General features: G+C 33.8%; 1 protein-coding gene across 23 annotated transcripts in view; it reads right to left on the minus strand.

Moving 5' to 3' along the window:
* Nucleotides 1-23,084, minus strand: part of RBM26 (RNA binding motif protein 26) — a 74,019-nt gene that overhangs the window by 33,571 nt on the left and 17,364 nt on the right. For 16 of the 23 annotated variants that reach the window (XM_072976429.1, XM_072976418.1, XM_072976428.1 and 13 more), the window contains exons 2-12: nucleotides 16,540-16,658; nucleotides 15,798-15,934; nucleotides 12,812-12,900; nucleotides 11,750-11,967; nucleotides 9,765-10,025; nucleotides 8,724-8,963; nucleotides 8,133-8,303; nucleotides 7,629-7,784; nucleotides 3,820-3,931; nucleotides 2,899-3,058; nucleotides 378-542 (exon numbers count right to left, since the gene is read on the minus strand). In XM_072976429.1, the coding sequence (XP_072832530.1) occupies nucleotides 378-542; nucleotides 2,899-3,058; nucleotides 3,820-3,931; nucleotides 7,629-7,784; nucleotides 8,133-8,303; nucleotides 8,724-8,963; nucleotides 9,765-10,025; nucleotides 11,750-11,967; nucleotides 12,812-12,900; nucleotides 15,798-15,934; nucleotides 16,540-16,658 (1,828 nt within the window). The remainder of the gene's footprint in view (nucleotides 1-377; nucleotides 543-2,898; nucleotides 3,059-3,819; nucleotides 3,932-7,628; nucleotides 7,785-8,132; nucleotides 8,304-8,723; nucleotides 8,964-9,764; nucleotides 10,026-11,749; nucleotides 11,968-12,811; nucleotides 12,901-15,797; nucleotides 15,935-16,539; nucleotides 16,659-23,084) is intronic. The other 7 variants (XM_072976431.1, XM_072976430.1, XM_072976423.1 and 4 more) reach the window with 4 other exon arrangements.

The raw sequence follows: 23,084 nt of genomic DNA on the forward strand, positions 1-23,084 counted from the left end.
CTGATTGACTCACTGATCGAAAGAAAAAGAAAGAGAGAAGGAGGGAGGGAGGGAAGGATTTCCAAAGTGAACCCACAGTCTTGAGTTTCTGGAATATGCAGAGCTACCATGTACTGGAGTATCACCCACCCACCAGGGACTGTTCTATGTGCTTTACACATATCATCCTACAATAACCTAAACTAGGAATTTCTGTCATAACAAAATGAGAGAACAGGTTAGAGAAGTTATGTGACTTCCTCAATATATACAGTTAATGGTGTGGAGCCAGAATCTGAACTCAAGTCTTCCTGACTGCAGTGTCTCTGCTTTTAAAAGAAACACTATGCCAAGAGCTTTCTAAGAAAAGCATTTAATTTCACACAAATTTCTCTTACCTTTGGAGAAGTAGTTTGTAACTGCTGGGTGCTTCCTTCTCTGTGCCAATAAACCTTAATAAAGCGATTGTTTAGCACTGCTTCTGTACTTGATATTGCTTTCTTTGCTTCTTCATATGTTGCAAATTGGATAAGGGCACCTTCAGGATCACCATTATAGGCAACCTAAAATTTTAAATATTAAGAATAGTGAATTTGTAAATAAATCTACTGATTCACTCAGCAAAATTCCCCCCAAAATGAAATGCTGGTCTTTCCAAGTAAGACTATACCTTTACACTTCTTTATATCTAGATTATTACCATAGCCTACTTTCACTCTAGAAGAAATGGCAACTGAGGACTATTCAAAGTGGAAAAGGAGCCTCCTCTATGCAACACTTAGTAGAGAATGCTCACTGCACAAGTGCTTTATATAAGCATTCAAAATATTGCACTTTTTACCCCCAATATTAATACTATGAGAAATAATCCCTATGTCAATGAGTGATGTGACCAACATCCAGGCTCAGGAGAGGGCAGTAAACTACTTTGAAAGGGGGTCATCTCTAAATAAAAATTACAGAAAAATCCACCTGTAAAATTATCCAAATTGGTAATTCTCACAAAAATATTCCCAAGAGTACAACAAAATTTAAAGGGGGTGATAAAAAGACCTACATAACAACAGCAATAATCACATTTTACACATAAGGAAACTCTGAGACTCAGAGTATGTGATTCTGTAGACCCATACAATGAATAAGTTGTAGGATACAAGCCTGTTCAGTGTTTAATTTCCTGTTCTTTCAATAACAGTAGTACTTTCCAAAGTGTATTATTTGAACTTCTAGTGGTGTGAAGCAATGCAAAACAGAGGTTAAGTACATAGGCACTAATCAAACTACCTGGCTCCAACCCTGACTGCTACTCTCACAGGAGCATGAGCAAATTACTTAATCTTTCTAAGTCTACACTTCTTCTTCCATAAATGGGATAACAACACCCATTCCGTACGTGTTAAGAATTAAATTCAGGGAAAATGGAGCGTATGTGTGTTTATGTATATTTATAGTAAGTACTTAATAAATATTAACTATAAGGATATAACTATATATTAGGTAGCATTTTAATAATTATCCATTTATTGGAAATTAAAACATCAATTTCACCAATATGGTTAATTAGAATAAAGCTAAAGGGTTTTCTAAACTAATTTTTTAAAACATGTGTTTTATAAATAATAATGCAGGTAGTATACAGATATGGAAAAAGGAACAACAGGTAAGATACCAACCTCACTAGTAACTGAGGAAATGCAAACTGAAACAATAGTGAGATAACATGTTTTGACTCTCAGCTTTACATTTTTTTTTAAAAATTAGTATTACCAGTGTAGTTAATTGTGAAAGGAAAAGAATATTCTGAGAATTTTTTAATGTTTAGGTCTAAATGTGGTAGATCAAACTGAACTGCCATAAAAGGATATTTAGAGATATTCAAGATAAAGTAAACTACTATGAATACTAGGGGTCCATATAATTTTAAATATATATAAATTTTTATGTCTGCATACTGATTTATAGGTAGATACATACTCACAGAAATAAAAAACAAAAAATCCAAAGTAACACATGGTAAACTGTTAACAATAATGTAATAATATCATGGGGACAAATGGGGAGAAGAATGGGAGGGGTATAAAGCTGAAAACATTTCCTTTAAATTCTATATAAATCTCTTACTCCATCCCAAGTAAGCATGTATTTCTTCATCTATTACTTTAAAAATATTATTTTTTAAATGGCAAGAACAAAATTTTCCAAACTATCAACTTAAGCTGTACTCTCTAACATTTACTCTTGTTTTTATCAGATTATGGGAAATAATTATTTCAACTGAAAAGAATGTCATACAAACTGGAAAAGAAGCTTAACATTATTTTGACACCTTCAACAAATCACATAACGTAAACTCAATAGTAAATAATGTCACAAGTAACATACTCTTAAGCCAAGGTCTAATTTTAGGTGAAATCAAATACAAATTACACTGATATTTACCTTGAAAGAAGTTCAAAAGTGGCAGAGGAAAATGTAAATGTTTAAACTATGGATTACATGGTTATTCAGGCCCCGAAAGTATCTGTTAAATGTGTCCCATCATAAAGGTGGCAAAAATAAACCTGCCTGAAGCATTCTGCAAAAGTGCTTTTAAGAAATTGAGGAAATGAAAACTACTGTAAGATTAGATTTTACCAGTGTGGTTATTTAACTTTGCTGTAATTTTATGATAACCTCTATTAGGTAAAAAGCATATAATAATATGACCAATCAAAATTGCCTTCTGAAAGTAAAATGTTATTCAAAAATCACACATTTTTCTAAAATATAAAGTTCCATTTCATATCCAATTTTCCAGATTTAGAGTATTACCAAATTTTTCATAATATTTCTTTTTACAAAAGTATTTTTCTTACCAGTTTAAGGTTCCCTCCCTAAATAATTAAGCAAAGACAATAGAAACCACTTCATAGCTCTTACCTGTAAATTAACCAAGGTTCCAAATCGACTAAAATGCTCATTAAGTTTGCTGATATTATTTAATTCTGGAGGAACTTTTCTAAGTTCAAGTTTGGTATTTTCGTTTCCAAACTGAACCTTTTTCTGGAAGCCTGGGCTGTTTGTTCTATTAAAATTTGGTCTGTAACAAAAAATCAAGTTAATTAATACATTCATTTATAAATCCTGATCTCTATCAAATACAAAGGAATAAAGCTTTACAACTTAAGTTCAATATTTTTTCAAAATTGAAATTTCTAGTTGATAAAGGAAATTTAAATTTTTTCCTCAAAAAATGAAGTTCCCAAATTAGTAATGTTCACATCTTTCATGGAAGCCACGTGAGAAGGGTTCTTACATATCATTTTTGTTCCTTTCCACTTTCCATTCCACTCCTACTTAAAATTTTTAGCAGGAAAGGTCTTCGCACCCTTTTTCAGTTAATTTGCATACATTACCTTTGGCCGCTTTTGCAAAAGCTAGGTACTGAAATACTTCCTATTTTAAAACATTGATTAAAAGCAAGAAATGACTGTCCAAACTTCAGTCTCCTCCCAGAACCGATCCATCCTTCCTTCCCTAACAGTGGGCTCATGACTATCCTTTATATAGCTAGTATTCAACAACATCTCTAAGTTAAGGGGTGCAGTTTTTTTTTTTTTGGAGGTGGAGGGAGGTATAAATAGGATAAATTGTGTGCTCAACCACCACATCATTTCTGTAAAAAAGCTCCTTCCAAGTACAGACAACTTACACATTTTTAGAAAACAATTACTATATATTTCAGTTGGGGACAGCCTACAAAACAAATTTTATTTTGAAAGAGAACTGTCACAGTAATACTGTAACTACCCTAAAAAATCACTGTACAATAAAATTCTTTCATTTTCCCTGCCAGCTTACTTATCAAACCACGTCTTCTTTGTAGGAACTCCAGGCTCCCCAGAACCAATGGTTCTTTTCCTTGACTCTGAATCCACTACTATCCTCATACTGCTTTTATTAGGAGGCTTTTCTGTTTGAAAAAAAGAAAAGAAAGAAAAGCATAGATTAATATTTTGTTAATCATAGCCACTTCCTTAACTTTGGATTAAAAATAAAGTTCTGGCTTTCCATCCAAATTCACAATTTGGAAGAAAGAGAAATACACCTCTAAATATAGTAATCTAAGAAATTTTTAACTCAGACTGAATTCCTTTCACACCTAATTGAAGAAGAATCAGTAATTCTCACATGTCAAATTAATAACAAATAAATCATCCTGGGGCTGAGTTTATAGTTTTGAAATCAAATGCACAATCTACAAGATTCAACATTTAACACTATTCCAATGACCTTTAAGAACTGATAGCTTAAGAGTTGTGACTGAAATGAGTTACTTATGTAAACATCAGCATATTAACATAATAAAATCATGCTAAATTTAAAAAGGTAAAGATTCAAGACTGAAATGCAGTGCAAAAAATATCTGCTCCTTTCAACATTTTACATACACTTAGATGGAGTGTCACAAATATAGAACTACATTTTATCTGTTATTCCCAAGTGACACCAAAGTTTAAAACATGCTAAACTTAGTCCACACAGAAAAATGTATTTTAAAATTCCTTTTTTAAAGATGGATTAATTGATTGTATAAATCCTACCCTAAGTATTTCTAAACACATAACTAAAAGAACTTAGGATCTGTTTCAGTACACTCTGTTTCATGGCTCTAACTATAATCTCCACACAGATTTTCCTACCAAATCTGTTCTTCCTCTCAGTGAATGATATTATCATTTGCCCAATTATCCAGAGCAGAAACCTGGTATCATTCATTCCACCCTCTCCATTACCCCCATTCTAAGTCCCCAAATTCGGTAACTTACAAGTGTTGTCAGGTCTTCCCACTAAACTTAAATCTTTTACTTCTCATTCTTAATACCTAGACCAGCTACTATCATCTGTCTTCTAGAATTTTTCAAATGCCTTTAACTGGCCTCAGATCTCTCCTCACCATCTCTTACTCCCTCTGTTCCAATCAAAAAGTTCTTCCAGTTTCTCAAAAGTATCACAGAGTGTATGTGCTTTATCTACCCTCTTTCTCTGGTTAATTCTGACTTATGCTAAATCTCCACAGCAGATCAGGTGGTAGCATCCAGTATTTGGCAATGCAGATATTCACAGTGCCAGTTACAGTCTCTCTGCCCAGTGGTATCTTCACAGGACCAGTTCTGCAAAAGAATTTTTGACCTTATTCCTGCATCTCAAGTCTGGTTCACTAAAGAGCCTTTGAGCTATTCAGTATCCTTTTTTACTTAAATATGTTCTTTACCTGAAGAGTTACTAAGACAGAGAGTGATGGGTTCACTCCAACTCATATTCTCTCATTCATATTCTCTTTCATTATTATTTATTTAAAAGCAGAAGTGTTAAAACACTTAGTATACTACTAACAAATGTGTCTATCAGTTATAATACACTGGTTTTTTTCCCCCGATATGCTTTTAATAAATTGTTTTTCTGCTTAAAATTTTCAGCACTGGTTTTGTTGATGGCAAACAGAAAACTACTTAGCCCTTCTTCCTACCTAAATCCAATCAAGGGAATATCTGTCAACTTCTCTACCTGTTTAGAAATCTAGAAAGAACAATTATCAGAGCCTCTAGGTCACTTCTATATTAGTAATTCCAAAGCACAAAAAGGCCTAAAGTTTTTTCATTTGTTTAGTAACAATAATTCCCTATGAAGTTTAAAGTGTGAAGCATAAAAATATAGTTATCACATACTAGTAGCCTATGACAAATTTAAACTAGGCCATCTACAGCCTATTAGAAATGTATAATAACAACAATATAATAAACCTCTAATTATGTATACGTCACAATCCAGACCAGTAAATTTCAAATCAAATGGGCAAAAGATAAGAACATTTTGGGGGAGGAGAACTGAAAAAGATAAGGAAATAAAAGTACAGGTAATCCTCAATTTAAATGGTTTGCTAAATCAGCTGTCTGGTACATAAAAACAATGTTATTAATGGAGAATATATTCCTAAACCAGCTTACAAAAACAGCATACATTGTCTAAAGAATAGTACTAAAATAATCACTATGTACAATGATTCTATGGGAAAAGGCATTCAAATTTCTAAGTAGGCATACCAAACATTTATCTCTCAACAAAGCCATTTCCTATAACTTGTAAATACATGCATGTGAAGCTGAAATTACCATAACTCCAACTTCTACATGCATATGCAAGGTGTCTGATCCTTCCTTTTCTCAATCACCAACAAAAAACTGGCCTAGAATTGGGATGGGACTAATAAATAATGATCTATAGTGGCATACATTTATGCCAACCCAAAGCAGCAAGGTGAGATATAATTTGATGTCAACGGTTCCAGTAAGAGCAAGGAGTACTGGTATAATGAAAAGAAAATAAATGCTAAGTAGTGACCCAAAGAAAGAAGGGGTTTCCTCTGAACCAGCCAGGTAGGAGAGAGCTCAGGAGATAAGTAAACACCATGAACAGCAACAATCTTAAGTGGCTACTTTTCAATTACAAGCAATCATATTATCTCTTACCAGAGAAACTGTTAAAAAACCTTTTATCTGATGTTGTTGTTGTTGTTAATGATAGTTATTAGAACGACTCAAGGAGAATTTAAAAGGTGTGGGAAAAAGGGGCATCTACGTGAAATGTTGTTCTGTAGTCTCAGAGGATATAATTAAATTGGGTATGAATTTAAATGTTCCTCATATCCATCACAAAAAGTTCTCTGAACACTCAAGGTAGATGTCCAGAATCTGACAGTTTCTAATGAACAACAACAAAGTTCAAAGTGTAGGTAAATACAAGTTTACTAAACCACATTAGGTATTGCCTGTTATTTGAATAAGTTGGACTTTTATTCACAATTGATAATGTATGATTTTTTACTAGAAAAAAAAGATAGCAAGGAAAGATTGGGAAAAAATGGGATTTTAAAGTTGGCTAAAGTAGTCAGGGGAAAAGATTTCTTTTTATTGGCCAATATTATGTCTGACAATCTCTCATTTCCCTATAACAAATATTATCTGTAGCAAATGCTCCATCTTTCAAATGACTATGAACCTTCCCTCCTCTGAACCTTCATACCACTTTGCACGTTTTGTGTAGCACTTTTCCTGCCCTGGCTTGTGTATCAGTCTAAATTCTGTCTTCTCCCATTTCAAAATTGTATCAAAATGTCTATCTCCTCTAAGAAAAGTTTAAAAACTAATGAGTCACTTTCTAACACACACTTCTTTGCATAAAACATAAGCAAACCAATATCAAATCCTAACATGTTAAAAGTAAACAAAAATAAAATATGTATCAAGCATTTAGTTAGCAGAGCTAATTTCATTATCTAAACTCCAAAAGAAACTGTCTTTAGGAATTAAAGCATTACTCTTAAGAGTTCAATAAATTAACCAATTAAGACTGTAAACAATAGAATATACCCACAGAATAAGTACTTTTAGGAGATTCCTCTCCACTTGGATGGTAGAATAAAATGTCACTAGTGCACAAATAGGGTACCGCACATTACCTTCTCTCTCACTGAGACCACAGGATCCGAGGAACAAACATACCACTATTCCGTGTTCAACTTCAATAAACACAGGACTCACTGTTCTTTATAAATGTTTTCCATTCTTGAGATTATGAAAATGACAAGAAGAAAAGATTTATCATAGTACCTCTGGGTGGCAAATCCATATCTCCTGATGTTAGTCCTATCAAGTTAGGCCTCTGTGCATGTACTCTGTGTCTATACATAGGTCTGGAAGTATTTGTTATGCTTGGGGCTTCAGGATTGTAGCCATCTGTGTCATATGTATCTGGTAATACAAAAACTGTAATTAAAAAACAATTATAAAACTCCACTTGGTAATTTTTTATACTGATAAGAGAAAAAGTATACCATATAACATGTTACTAATTCATAACTAATGTTTTACTATATACATTAAAAATTAGTTTAAAAAATAAAATGTTATTAAAAAGGAAAAACTTGGTTTTTTAAAAATCATAACTGATGACTTACATTTAATGTACATTCACCATGTCTACATGTTATTCCACATAATTTTAGTGGAAAAGACCTAATAGAGCGATTCATTCTCTAGACATTTTTTAACTCATCTAAAACTCTTCTCTAAAATTATATAACATTATTAATATAGAGAGGACCAAAACTGCACCTGCAGTAAAAAGAGAAGGTGGAGCAGGAGGAGGCTGGTGATGAATGCCAGTTGTTACTACAGTAGGAACAGAACTGGTTGCAGAGTTTGGGGGAGCATCCATGCCGGATGGCTGCAAAGGAGGAAGTGGAGGTGGTGGTCCTGTCAAAACCAAAGAATAAGAAATATCATCTGAAAGCAAACAAATAAAATAAGTTACTGTATATCCAAACATGGTAAGTCTCATTTATCAGTCAAACTGTAATACCTACAAATACCAAACTCTTACAACTGTACTGGTTTTCTAGGGTAATATATTCTTTTAATGTATTCCAAAACAGGTCTGTTTTAAGCCATAAAGGACTACAGGCAGCTGGGATTCATTAGGGAAGTGTGTAATTCAGGGTCACCCCAAACCACAGTAAACCATAGGTCTGGTGTAGCCTGCAAGGTAGGGGTATATTCCAAATGGGAGCATCTTTCTCTCAGTTTCTAGTAGACATCTACAGGTTAACTTAAGATACTTTTAACAAAAGCAAGCATCAAACTGTTAACTTTCATAAAAAACTATGAATGGACAGACATTAAGTAGAGGCAAGCATATTTACTTACCTGTGACAGGTGGTAGACTGGGTGGTAAGGGGCCTGGTGGTGGCACTGGAGGTCTCAGATTCACAGGTGGGGGTGTAAGAATTGGTGGAGGGGGAGGGAGTCCGGGAGGAGGTGGTCCTTCAACAACAGGAGGCTGTGCGGGGAAAGGCAGCATACCAGGAAGATTCACATCTTCTACAACTACCGGGTCACTGCCATGATCAAAGGGGCACATGTCTCCTCTCATACAGAAGCCCTTTTCTGTGAGGAAGAGTTAGAAAGAAATATGAAAAGTGTTAGACATATACATTTTCTCTAAGTTAACAAAAGTTAAGACATTTAAAAAACAGGAATATTTTTGAAAAAATTTTGAAAACTAGGCAAGTGTAAGTAACCATATCACAAGAGCTACCTTCTAATTTCCAGTAGTATAAAATACTTATCAAGTGGTAATACAGCTAACATACACACTAAAAAAATATATCACCAAATTAAAATGAGTATACTTAGCTCTCAAGGTGATATAAAATCTAAAATTTTTGTTAGATTTTTACCACTAGAAACATTTCCTTTATTTAAATCTCTCACATAAACTTTCAGAATACTGCAACTACAATTTTAACACAATTTACAAAACTTTTACAGGCAAACCTCAAGAGTCTTCAATTCATTAATAAAAGTATAACAAAGGTGACATTCACATTTCTATGTTCTACTGACATGCCAATAACTACTGATTTCTAAAGAAGTAAGTTTTGTCAAGAATGTTTCAGTAGCCAATTGCCTGATAAATAACTCAGTAGATACTACTCCTGTTTGGTAAACTCCAAAAATATGTTAAGACTTAAGTACAAAGAAAGACTACCTTCAAATTGATATTTAACAGTCAGTGGTGACAATGCAGACTTCAATAATACACTGAGGAATTATGAAGTGCTTAAAACTAATTTCCTACTATTTTCAATAGGTTAACTCTTAGTAACTGTGTGTAACTTAAATTTACAGAATTTAGTCAGCTGGAAGTATTAATTCAAGACTTCATGAAGTAGCTGAGAGGCTTACCATCATAGTCTCTACACCGTTTCTTTGGCATTGGTGGTCTTACATATGAGTTATGGTCCACTTGGTCTTCATGAAATTCAGACCAACTTTCGGTAGTGTTATTACCATGATGAGTAGGAGCAATTACTGTAATAGTGCTGCTCAAAGTAGGTACAGGGTAGTGGCCAGATGAAATGTTAGGTACCGAAGAGACTGGAGTATAATTGTTTTCTAATGGATCTGCTCTATCCAGGTCGTATTTAGGTTTTACCAGGTCCCTTTCTGCAACAAAATATAAATGACTTATAAAACTATACTCTGTTTTTAAAAAGTCTCAAATCTAAGAAATAGATATTTTTGCTAAACAAGGAAAAAGGTCAAATTTTACAAAATTGTTCTTTTAAAAATTATTCAATGAATACACCATATTCCAAGACAAGCTATTTCTTTTCAATATGACCTAAAAGACCACACATAAAGTTGCTGTACTTAATGAGACTTTTCTTAGAGTTTTATTTGTAGAAAAGGGACTTTTTATTTTCTTCATTGCAATCTTAGTATGCGTAACTTCAGCCAACAAAATAAAATATGCAGTAAAGTATGGTTACTTTTTCTGTGATAAACATTTAGCTGTCATCCATCTAAAGGTCCTAGCATGGCTTTTTTAAGTGAACACTATTCACTGAAGGTAAGAATGGATGAGTAAGGAAGAGAAAAAAAAAGGAGCTCATAATAAACATGAACGAAAAAATTAAGTGGGCTAATGAAAGAGAATTTACCAAGGAAAGAGAACTAAGATATTAAGGAGATCAGGTAAGTGAAGCAATGTGCAGAAAGACCTAGTGTATCTAGATCAAAGGGGAAAAAAACTCTAAGAAAAGAGTAACAGAGAAATACAAGGTTTATACAAAGGCCACAAATTTTCTAAAGACTAAAGATAACTATACAATAAAGGTCACGAGGCAGTAAAAATCTCAGCTTGAGCAAAGATGTTTTACTCTAAGGAGTTTTAGTTGTTTTACTGCCTGCAATGTATTCCTCTCAGTAATACACATCAGAAGAAAAATTATACATGTTGGAAATGACATACTCTTGCAAACATACACATCCAAAATGAAAATTTTTAATTGTTTATACATATTGGAAATGAAAATTTTTAATTGTTTTCAGTTTTGAGGTCTGATATATAATAAACTGAACATATTTAAAATACACAATTTAGTGAATTTTGATCTATGTATACACCTGTGAAACCAAACATGATTAAAAATAATGTACAGACTGTGCATACTCATCACCCCAAAAAATATATCCTTGTGCCCCTTTATGATCCACCCCTCCTTAACTCCATCCCAGGCAACCACTGATTTGTTTTCTGTCATCACAGACTAGTTTACATTTTCTAAATTTTCTCTCTCTCTCTCACACACACTCTTTTGTGTGACTTCTTCCACTCAGCATAACTATTTTGAGGTTTATTTATTTTGTTGCATATATCAATAAGAATTAAAGTCTCCTTTTTATCTTTTCTACAGGTATACCATAATTTGTTTCTCTATTCACCTATTGATGGACCTCTGGATTATTTCTAGTCTTGGCTATTACAAATGAGGCTGTCACAATCATCTGTGTGTCTTTTTGTGGAGATACACTTTCATTTCTCTTAGGTAAACACCTAGGAATGGAATGGCAGGGCCATTTGGTAAGTATAGCCTAACATTCTTAAGATACTGTCAAAGTATTTTCCAAAAAGTTCCAGTTTATCTCCATCCTTACCTACTCTAAGTAGCTGATGGGTATGCAGTGGTAATTCGTTGTTTTAATTTACATAAAATCTTTTAAAGAAATTTTTAAAAATCATCATTTGCCTGGACCACAAAATATATCAAAACAGAAAAAAAATGAAGATAACAATGACAATATAAAAAAATTTTTTAAATTCTCAAATACAAAATTTTTTTCACAATAAATGCCAACCAAAACATACGTATATATGGATTATTTACCCCTGCTTCGTGTCCTGCTTCTGCTTCTAGTCCTGCTTCTATCCCTATCCCTGTCACGAAGCCTCTCTTTACTCCAGCTTCGACTCCGACTCCTGCTATAACTGCGACTTCGCCCTCGTCTTCTATTGTACCGGTCTCTGTACGAATCTCTTCGAGGAGGGTTTCGATCATAATCTCTTTTTCGAGAACGATCATCTTTCTTCCTCTCATCACGACTTCTAAAAAAATATACAATCACTTTTATGAAAATAATTTCTAAGTGGATACAAGAAAAACTCCAATTAAATGCAAAAGTCCTATTTATTCTTGTAACATTATGATTCTTTACCCCACCATCAGAATAGAAAATAAAGGAAACTCAAACAACTGAAAAACTGAACATCATCAATTTAAGTACTCTAAAATCTCTTTAAAGGAAAAAAACTTCTTTTGAAGTACTAATTCTTAGTTTTATACACAAAGGTATCTATACATTAAAGCATCTGTACATACATCCTATAGTATATATATACTGTCTTCTACACAGTCTCATACTTAAAGGTATATATCACATGTATTGCACTCTAAATGCTTTTGAAGCCTTAATGGGAAAAATAATTTATTCACAGTAAAGGGAAACTTTGTACTAAAAAAGATCTCACATTAAGATTTCACTGGGAGCGGGGTGGGTATAGCTCAAGTGGTAGAGTGCATGATTAGCATGCATGAGATCCTGGGTTCAATCCCCAGTACTTCCTAATTACTGCCCCAAACCACCAAAATAAAAGAATTAAATAATACAATAATAAATAAGTAAAATATTAAAAAAAAGAAACTTCATTAGAATTAAAAGTTAGAAATAGAAATAATAACTAACATATGTCAATCACTGTTCTAAATCTCACTCTAGGACCTACAAATCTCACCCAGATATTCTTGGTAGAAAAAGACAGAGTTACACTTTCCCAGACCAATAAAACAGTAGATATTACTTTCCCCTACGTAAAAGAAAATCAAGTCTGAATATTCATATAAAAGATAACCAATGTCTAAACATTGAACATAGTTCAAAGAATCAATTACCTATTTTCTCTGTATCGGGAGCTTGACTGGGGAGGACTGTGATTTAGCCTTCTAGAAAACTTCTTCTCTCGCTCTTCCTCCTTTGTGATCTGATACACAAAGAAAAATGTGTGTAAGTTTAATAACAGTTATTTCTTGCCATGCTACTGTTTCAATGACTTAACTATTAAAATATAAGAGCAAAATACCTCTTGCAAAAGTATTCAAACAAAATAAATTTCTAAATACAATTATTTAACAGTAAAAAACAGGCTTGCTGAAAGTTAAAGTGAATAATAAATTCATAAATGTTTATCTTAGGTAATAGTAGTGAAAAAACATTTCAAGCAAATGTCTTTGTTTTTAACATAACTAGTGGAAAGCCAATTTTATTTCTTCTTTCAAAAGTCCACTCAAGTTTTGGATCCATGGATTTCGTCTGGCACCAAACAATACATAAGGGGATATAGGAGAATGTATTAAAAGTAACCAAGTTATAGAAAAAGGAAACATTTGAGAAAGCAATATATAAGGTGAAACTAGTTCTGTAGTTTTCGTATAGTAGTATGACAGCTATATATATTCCTCTTTCCTACAATTCATATTATATAACTAATAGAAAGCAGTCCTGGATCAGTTCCCTTGATCAGTGCTACTTTCTGTAGGCCAGAATTTTCCATGCTGCCCAGAAAACTGGTTCCACAGGACATGAATAGGTGCTATTAGGAAAAAAAAAAAGGATTTAGAGAATAAACAAATTCAGGAAATATTGAACATGACCCTCTGTAAATATGATAGGGCTCAAAACTTTGCATTTTTAATAAAAACTCTAAGATATTCTAATGCAGACAGTCTACAGATACTACAAACACGTCCCAGTTTGTGTCAGTTATTTCAGCATTCCTTTGGGCAAGAGCCTCTTGCTGTCAAGTGTCCCACATGGCATGATAAATTAAATGGAAGTCCTATCAACAGACCAAACTCTGAGAAACAATGCTTAAAAGCCTTCTTTTAACAGTTTCCCTTTGTGTGTGTGTGTGTGTGTGTAAGTACTTTTGTCCTACTCTTCTACCCATTTCAAACCTCACCCCTGCAAAAAAAAGGGGGGGGGGCAAATAAAATCCTCTTGATGCCTTTCTTCCCTTCTATTTGCTTCCATGTACTCTTGCAAGTAATTTATGTTGACAGATCATCATATTCCATAGTACATGCCCATGAATTCCCACAACTGGGAACTTTTACTACATCCACAGCCATTTTAAGTCCAGATTGGCATCTGACATCTCCATTCTGAAAGATGAAGGACAGATATCCTTCACAACTAGCCAAGACAACGGTGTCAAATATTGTTATCAACAGATGTTACGACTAACGCTTCAACATTAACTCATTTGGTGGAAAATAGCAAAGTATCTGAAAAAAAACTGAAACCCAAACTTTCATCAATGGGCAAAATTTAAATAAATTATTATATATCTCTATGTAGCATAAGCAGATGTCAAGACAGTATCTACTATCCCATTCTTCCTTACTAATAGAACCCCTATACTGTTAGATACAAAACACACAGTTATAAAATTATTTCTGGTCTTTCCTGGCAGAACCCTTACACTGTTTAGATAAGAAATATGCAGTTATAAAATTATTTCTGGTCTTCCCCAGCTGATGGTGTTTTATGTGTATGTGTGTCTGTGTAACTATATACACATACATATGTGTAAATATGTTCAGATATAGAGATAAAAATACACTTGAGAATTGGTATATAATACATATGTAAATATATTGTGGAAAAAACCAGGGAGTATCAGGTGAAAAAACCAAAGATCACAACCAAAACCACATCACCCATCACACAACAGTCTTTCAACAATAGCAACTGCCATTTACTGAGAACCTACTTTGTGCCACACACTCTGCCATGTGCTTCACAGGTATTAGCTTACTATTCCCCACAACAACCCTCTAAATACTTCCATTTCACAGCTGTGTAAACTAAAGGTTGGAAAAGTATTATTTTCAAGGTCACAAAGCAATGGCTGGGAAAGGCAAATTTTAACCAAGACATGTCTGACCTAAAACTAGGCTATCTGCAGAAATATAATAACTTAATTGTCAACAATGATCTTTGCTAAAATTATAATTTTTAAACATCATCTTGAGGATATTGGAATTATTATATGATTATTAAACAGGAATGGTAATCTTGTAAAAAGATAAAAAAAACTTCAAAACCTCTTAAAGTATGAAGTAATTTTCACTGCCCTGTGAAGGTCCTTTTATTTGACTACCTTAAAAATAGTCTCCTACAAAATGCATGTAGGCAGAAGCAAACAGATCTGTCAGTCTAACTAATCTCACAGAACAGGTAAGAGTCCAGAACTATAAAATACTGTGTAGAAGAGTTAAAAGCAGGCCTGAGACTATTATTTTTAGAAAGTCATGCTGACAAGGTAGGCCCTTGGCTGGCATCTGCAAACTTTGATTTCTGAAGGTTCCCATCATTCCCTGATAACCATAGCTCACCATGTCTGAACTGTCTATATAAACAATATGGTTAATGCTAAACATCTGCTTTCCTCCTTGGAGTCTCGGATTCTGGAACATACTACACTGAAGGTGCCTATGTTACCATCCCTAAATAAAAACCCTGGCACTGTATCTCTAATGAGCTTCCCTGGTTCATATGTGTTGTCACTACTCATTAAGCACACCCTATTTGACTCCACTGGGAGAGGCTTCTGGAATTCTGTTCCTATTTTCCCCCAGACTTTTCACCATACACTTTTTTTCTCTTTGCTGATTTTGCTCTGTATCCTTTCACTGTAAGAAATCATAGCCATGAGTAAGACTGACTATACACTGAGTCCTGTGAGTGCTCCTAATGAAATCATCACACCTGGGGGTGGTCTTGAGGACTCTCAACACAGATACAGAAAATAAAACTCAGTTTAATTATTATAAATAGGTTTTTAAAGAACATGTAAAATTTAACACAGATTCTTACCTCTTCTTTTTTTATATCTTTTTCTTGGTGCTGAAAAAATTCTACCTTCAAGCTTCCTGATGATGGCTGCTCTGGAGGAGGTAGGTAACTCTTTGTATTCACAGCATCAAAAAGTTTTTCCACAAATATCTGCGTCTCTAAAAACAAAACCAAAAATACCACAGATTAAAAAACATTTCCTAAGATATTAATTCTCCACTTCTCTACCTCAGACTTAAATATGATGAAACATGCCTTCACCTTACAAATCTAAAAATTATACTAAGACCAGTAACTTCCTGACCAGTGTGGCATGGCACAAGTCCACGGTAATACTGATCTACTCAGTTCTCAGGGTGGTGAAAGCCAGAATAGACAGAACCTCTGGCTCAGTCGTTCCCAGCCGTGACTAGTTTCCAAGTATTCTACCCAGCGTGCCAAACAGAAATATTATCATTAACTATATACTAGCAAAGTGAAAAAAGTTGAGAAGTGCTGTGCTAGACAAAATTCAAAGTATTATCTTTCAGTCACCTTCCTGATCTTTTAAGAAAAAATGTCATTATTCTTTAAAAATAAGTATGACGATGTTAATGAAAGAAAAGACTTCTGTTATAAATAACCTATGGATATAATTAGTAACAATACTATTTGTTCAACTTTGTTACAGTTAAAGCCTATCTCTTACTGAGCTCCTTTAATACTCTCTGAATCTTATTTTAAATAACTTATTAAAGTAGTGCTTTTAAAGTAAAGATCTTACCTTTTTGAAGAAATACATCCAGTTGATCAATACATAATGCCTTTAACTCTTTTTCACTTTTGTCTTTCTTTACCAAAGCGAGAACATATTTTGCTAGGGCTGATGGATCTGCATCACAGCTGAAGAAAAAAGCAATATTGAAGAAAATTTAGCTATAAATAATTGCACATTCTACAAATTCCAGTTACAAACTAAGTCAGTATGATAGTTAAGTGAGTTAATACATGTTAAAAGCATCTGGCTCATAGAAAGTAATGAAGAAATGTAAGTTCTTCTTCCCTGTATTAATATACTCTACTGAACCCCAGTTTGTTCCATGAGCTGTGTTCCATATTTTACATACTGTACTTAGTTCTCAATTTAACTGATGAAACTGAGGTTCAGAAAAAAGCTAAGCCAACTGCGCAAGACTACATGTAGTTAGTAACAGAATCAAGATTTAAATCTAAATTTCTTACTCCAAAGTCCACACTCCTAGCCACTACACCAGATTGCCTCTTACAATGATCTGCCCAAAATCCAGACTTCCGATTTACTTATTCCTATAAACATCTAGTTACAGCCACTAACTCCCTACCCATCCAATTACTCCTACCAAAAAAACCTCCCTAGAATGCCTCCCTATATCCTTAGTTGCTATCCAAGGCACAGTCCCTCTAATTTACTACTCCCTGGACTCTCCCCTTTTCAGGTTAATTTTCAGAGTTCATTATTTCAAAGAGCCTCTAAATTCCTCAGCCACATTTGCTTCACTTTCTTTCTACTAATCTTCTATGTCACCAAGTAAAATCCCTACCTAGAATCCATTTCCCTGCCCCACTTTATTTATTTTCCTAGCTTGGCTTAGTTTCATGCCAATAACATAAATGATGCTCAGTAAATTATATTTTCAAAGGACACTGATGACACAAAAAGGCTTACCAATCATGGCTTAAAAAAAAAAGACAAATATATTAGGGAATTACAGTAGGGAGAGAAGACTACAAATGAGGGGGGAGGTAGGATAACGTAATAGTTCATTTATGGAAAAACATACACACGATATATGACATCCTTCAATTGATTTTTATTGCTCTTTATTATAAACAACTGTTAGCAATTCTGACTCTATAATAAACATTATTTTAATAATAAAAACAAAACAGAGATTCCACATGTCCTAACAAAAGTTCAAATGCTAGGATATTAATAAGGAACATATATACATTAAAGCTAGAAAATACTGTAATAGGTAACACCAAAAAGTCTTAATTCCTATACATATCCAGAATGTAACAATTTTACAAAAGTAGAGCAATGACATGCCACTGAAACAAAAAGTACATCTTAAAGATACTGAATAGCTTTGGTTGCACAGCAGAAACATATATGGAAAACCTGACTTTAAGTGAATCAACAGGTCTAATTCAATCATCTGCATTTTGCTTTGTTTTGTAAGCCACATAGATGAGTCTGATACACTGCCAGAGTTGAGAAATTACTCTATTAAGGAATCAGTATAGCATTTATCATATGCTATTAACAGTCCTTAGTATACATCTTTGGGGTGACTAAATATGTCTTCAAACTTTTCAATCTTCCTTTCAAAAGGTAGAGCCCAATTCCCCACCCTTTGAGTGGGCTCAATTTAGTGCCTTGCTTCTAAATAGAATACGGCAGAAGTGATGGTGTCTCATTTCTGAGGCTGAACACCATCTAGGTAATAAAACCATGGTATCTTCCTTTCTCTCTTTCTGGAATCATTTATTCTACAGAAATCAGCTGTTACATTTCAAGGACATTCAAACAGCCTTATGGAAAGCATGTGGCTATGAAATGAGGGCTCCAGGGAGGACTAAGGTCTCTTGCCAATAGCCACATGTGAGTGAGCACAGAAGCCGATTCTACAGTCCCAGCGGGACCCTGAGAGGACTGCAGCACTGATCAACAGTTTGATTGCAATCTCATCAGACTCTGAGCCAGAAATACCTACTGACCTACTCCAAATTTCTGACCCACAGGAATGATAAATGTCATAAGATGACAAATGTCTGCTGTGCTACTAAGTTTCAGGGTAATTTGTTAGTAATCATAAACTAACTTTTCTCATAGACCTATTTTCATTTCTTTACAAAGACTTGAAGGGTTATAACCTAAATAAGAAAATTCATTTCAATGGTATATGAGATTTTTAAACATTTTCTCTTTGAAGTTTAATTTCAATATACTTACTTATAGCAACCTTTTTAATGCAGACAAAATGATTCATGATAGGTTAATTTTTCATGTTTATCATGAGCATGGAAGTACTTAGATCTGCATGAAGAAATGGGACAATAACCTCATGATGTATCTATAGATACATTTATAACTGACAATCTGGTAATACTGCATGAGAGACACATGAAACAATACTTATTCATGCTAGGCAACCTGAATAAGCATAATCAACTAAACATTAACCTAACTAGATATCAAGCTAAACCTGCTTCAGTTTACTGGAAATCACTGAGAGACATAATATTATCAATGTGTTATACTGTTTTATTGCAACTGCTGTTAACAAGCAAACTCAGAGTCTCCACACTGAATCCAAATGCTATGATTTTACTGAATATTGGTTTGGTGGTTGTGGTAAATTTTCAGTTTAACAACGGCTGTTCTGGTAACTGTCACTTTGCATCTCTCTTAGCCAAACACCAAATCTATTCCATTCCCTCCAGTATTTTTTTAAATAGGGCACTTTAAAAGAATTCGAATATTAGCAGCTAAATATGTGGTGAAAGAACTTTGTGGTTTTGTAATCATTATGGTACAGACTACAGTTTAACAAAACAGCAATACAGAATTCCTAAACAATCTTTGTTCAACATCTTCTGTTAGAAGCAATTCAAATCAAATCAAAAACCAATAAAAGCCACAGCAGCCACAACAAATCAACTACCATACACAAAAATGCTAAATACCTGAAATAGTCTGAAAGGCAGATTACTTTTTAAAATGTGTTAGACTGAAAATTATATAGAAGCACAGTTTATAATTTCACATTTAATAGTAAAACAGGTAAATATGCATTTAGAAGGTAACTTTTCTTAAGTCCTATAGGAAATCATTTCATTTTTATTTCAAAATTTTTGAAAACAAGAAAAGGTCTGTACTTAGAAATTATAGCTAAACAAAATAATTTGAACCACAGAAGTTTAATAATATACCAAAATGTTATGGATCAGGAAGAGAAGGCAAAATGTGCATCCCTTTTCCTATTTGTCCTAATTAAAAGTACCAATGCTACTTCATCTGAATATCTGGCATGAACATTAACCTGCTATGCAAAATTAATGAAATAAAAATGTTCAAATCACTAAATCAAAAGAAAATTAAATTCTGATAGTAAGTGGTCATTTTAAAAAACTGTCTCCATGACAAGTCAGATTGTTCATGAGGAACTGTGCTACACCAGATGCTACTGTTGATAGGTTTGTGATCTGAATGGCACATTATCTTGTCTAGAGCTAGACTTTACCCTCTGGTATACTGCATAGCATTTTGGAAACATGTGAAGGAAAAGTGGGGCTAAAATCTTTCAGATCATGAAGACAGAAAAAAAGATTTTGAAAATGTTAAGGACAAAGAAATAATACTGAAAGAGTGAATACTTCATTCCTACCTTAGAAAACACTAATTGAATTCGCACTAATTCTATGTTCCATAAGAACTTCTTAGCCCAGCAAAAGCATAAATCTGCCAATAAATTATGACTCTGACCAGAGAGTTTTCCAACTCCAATTACCCTTGGGGGGGGGGGGTGGCATCAGATAAACACAAAGAAAACCAGAAGCTACAAAATAAGAAACACATGATTTACAAAGCACTGTGGAAGATGGGATCAATGGGGAGCAACTAAGTATTTTAACTAACAAAAGTCACATAGATAAAGTGTGAAAGTGCGGCTGCTGTTGAAGGTAAACAAATCATAAAGATGCAATAAAATAGAAAACAGAGAACTAGAGAGGAAACAATGCAGCTCTCTTGTGCAATAGGAAGTACCACTGCTTTCATTTTTAGGTGCCACCTTTTATAAATATATAAACAAACTCAAATATTCTTAGAAGAAGATTGCCAGAATGGTAAATGAATATCATTATCAGATAGCTTGCTAAGGATTCTTGGCCTAGAAAATTGAACTGTCAGAGTGAATTTGGTAGGTTTTCAAATAATTGAAGGCCTATCACTAGAAAGAAGGATTACATTTACTCAATATATCCTCCATGGGATATAGTTAGAACCAGTAAGTAGAAGCAACAGATTTTGGCTTAAAATAGAGATTGAATTTTTTAATAATAAGAGCCTCCCAAAGGCTGAATAAAATGCCTGAAAGAGTTCTCCATCACTAGAATGGTGTCAAGCATAAACTGAACAGCCCCTGGCAGATAAGTACTAGATTGGATAATAAATCCCTCACAAACCTCAAAGAGTATAATCCTTAGGTTTAATTTTGTTTATGAGATATTATACAAAATATAAGATGCTACAGTACTTTCAGTTACTGATCTGTAAATATTAGTAACAAAGTTTTTTAATTACACAAAACAATAAATATAAATTATGAGATAATTTTATTAAAAATGCATGAAAATTTTTAAATAGAATTTTTCACTCAAATATGTAAACTTTGAGCCTCTGAGACAGAAGACTGAAAGAGAAAGAAAGAGAATATATGTACAAATCTATTTCACTCTCATTAGCTCATTTGTCAGGGACATTTTCTTTTCCATTTTCGTAAGGTTCTGAGAATAAAATTTAAAAATAGTTTATTGATTATCTTCCAAATATCACATTTATTTTTGACAAATATTTAATAAGTATCTACAATGTCAGGCACTGTTCTAGATTCTGAGGATCTAGAAAAAATAAAGTCACTGTTTTCAGAGTTTACATTGGTTGTGTAGGGAGGAGACAGACAATACATACATATAGGGTGTTTTCATGTAGAAAAGTGCTCTGAAGAGGTAGGTAAGGGGGTAAAGTACAGAAGAAGAGGAATGAAGGGAAGAAAAAGAAGAAGAAAAGGAAGGGAGGTGAAGGAATAAATGAGTAGATCCTAGATAAGAACATCAGAAAAGGACTTTTGATGAAGTGATATTTAAACAGGGAACCGAATGCAATGAAAGCAAGCTTTTTGGCTATCTGGAAAAAGGAAAGCCCAGGCAAAGGAACCTGACAGAATAAGGCCTGAGACGGGGATCTACTTGACACGAGGAAGAGGAGTCCAGTGGGATGGAGCATAGTGAGCATTTCTGAACATTTAAATTTCTAAACTCTCACCTCTGCAAGGATTTAAAATTAACTGCTTCAATGACTTTTGATAAATTAAAAATCTAAACCACTATGAAGTCATTCAAACCAATGATTTTAAAGGCATAAAAATAAAACTTGATCAATCTCTGAATATACTGTATTAAGGATACAAATAATAGTATTGCCCTTGAAAAAGCATGGGGTGAACACCTAAGAGAGTCATTCTCTTACAGCTATAACTGCGAAGGGGAGCATACACAATAAGTATGTTACAGAAGCCAAAGCAATGCAGAAAATCAAATGTTCTAATAAAGTCTCCCCCCAAAAGAACTTAATTTTCTTAAGAAAGATTTCAAATAGCATGAATCAAAAATCACCCTTAGAGAAAGCTGAACAGCCACATGTAAATCAATGAGGTTAGAACACACCTTCACACTATACACAAAAATAAACTCAGAATGGCTTAAAGACTTCAATATAATACATGACACCATGACACTCCTAGAAGAGACCACAGATGAAAAATTCTGACATAAATCACACCAACGTTTTCTTAGGTCAGTCTCCCAAGGCAATAGAAATAAAAGCAAAAATAAGCAAATGGGACCTAATCAAACTTATAAGCTTTGGCACAGCAAAGGAAACCATAAAAAGACAACCTACAAACTGGGAGAAAATATTTGCAAACAATGGAACCAACAAGGGTTTAATTATACAAACAGCTCATACAACTCAGTAACAAAAAAACAAACAACTCAATCCAAAAATAGGCAGAAGACCTAAATAGACATTTCTCCAAAGACATACAGATGGCCAGTTGGCACATAAAAAGATGCTCAACATCACTAATTACTAGCGAAATGCAAATCAAAACTATTATGAGGTAAAATCTCACACTGGTCAGAATGTCCATCATTAAAAAGTCTGTAAGTAACAAATGCTGGAGAGGATGTGGAACAAGGGAACCCTTCTACACTGTTGGTGGGAATGGAAACTGTTGCAGCCACTATAGAAAGCACTGTGGAGGTTCCTTAGAAAACTAAAAATAGAGTTACCGTATGATCCAGCAATCTCATTCTTGGGCACATATCCAGAGGAAATCCTAATTCGAAAAGGTACATGCACCCCAATATTCATAGCAGCACTATTTACAATAGCCAAGACATAGAAGCAACCCAAATGTCCATTTACAGATGAATGGATAAAGATGTGATATATATACACAAAGGAATACTATTCAGCCATACAAAAGAATGAAATAACACCAT

The sequence above is a fragment of the Vicugna pacos genome, chromosome 14, assembly GCF_048564905.1.
Source record: "Vicugna pacos chromosome 14, VicPac4, whole genome shotgun sequence".
Lineage (NCBI taxonomy): Eukaryota > Metazoa > Chordata > Mammalia > Artiodactyla > Camelidae > Vicugna > Vicugna pacos.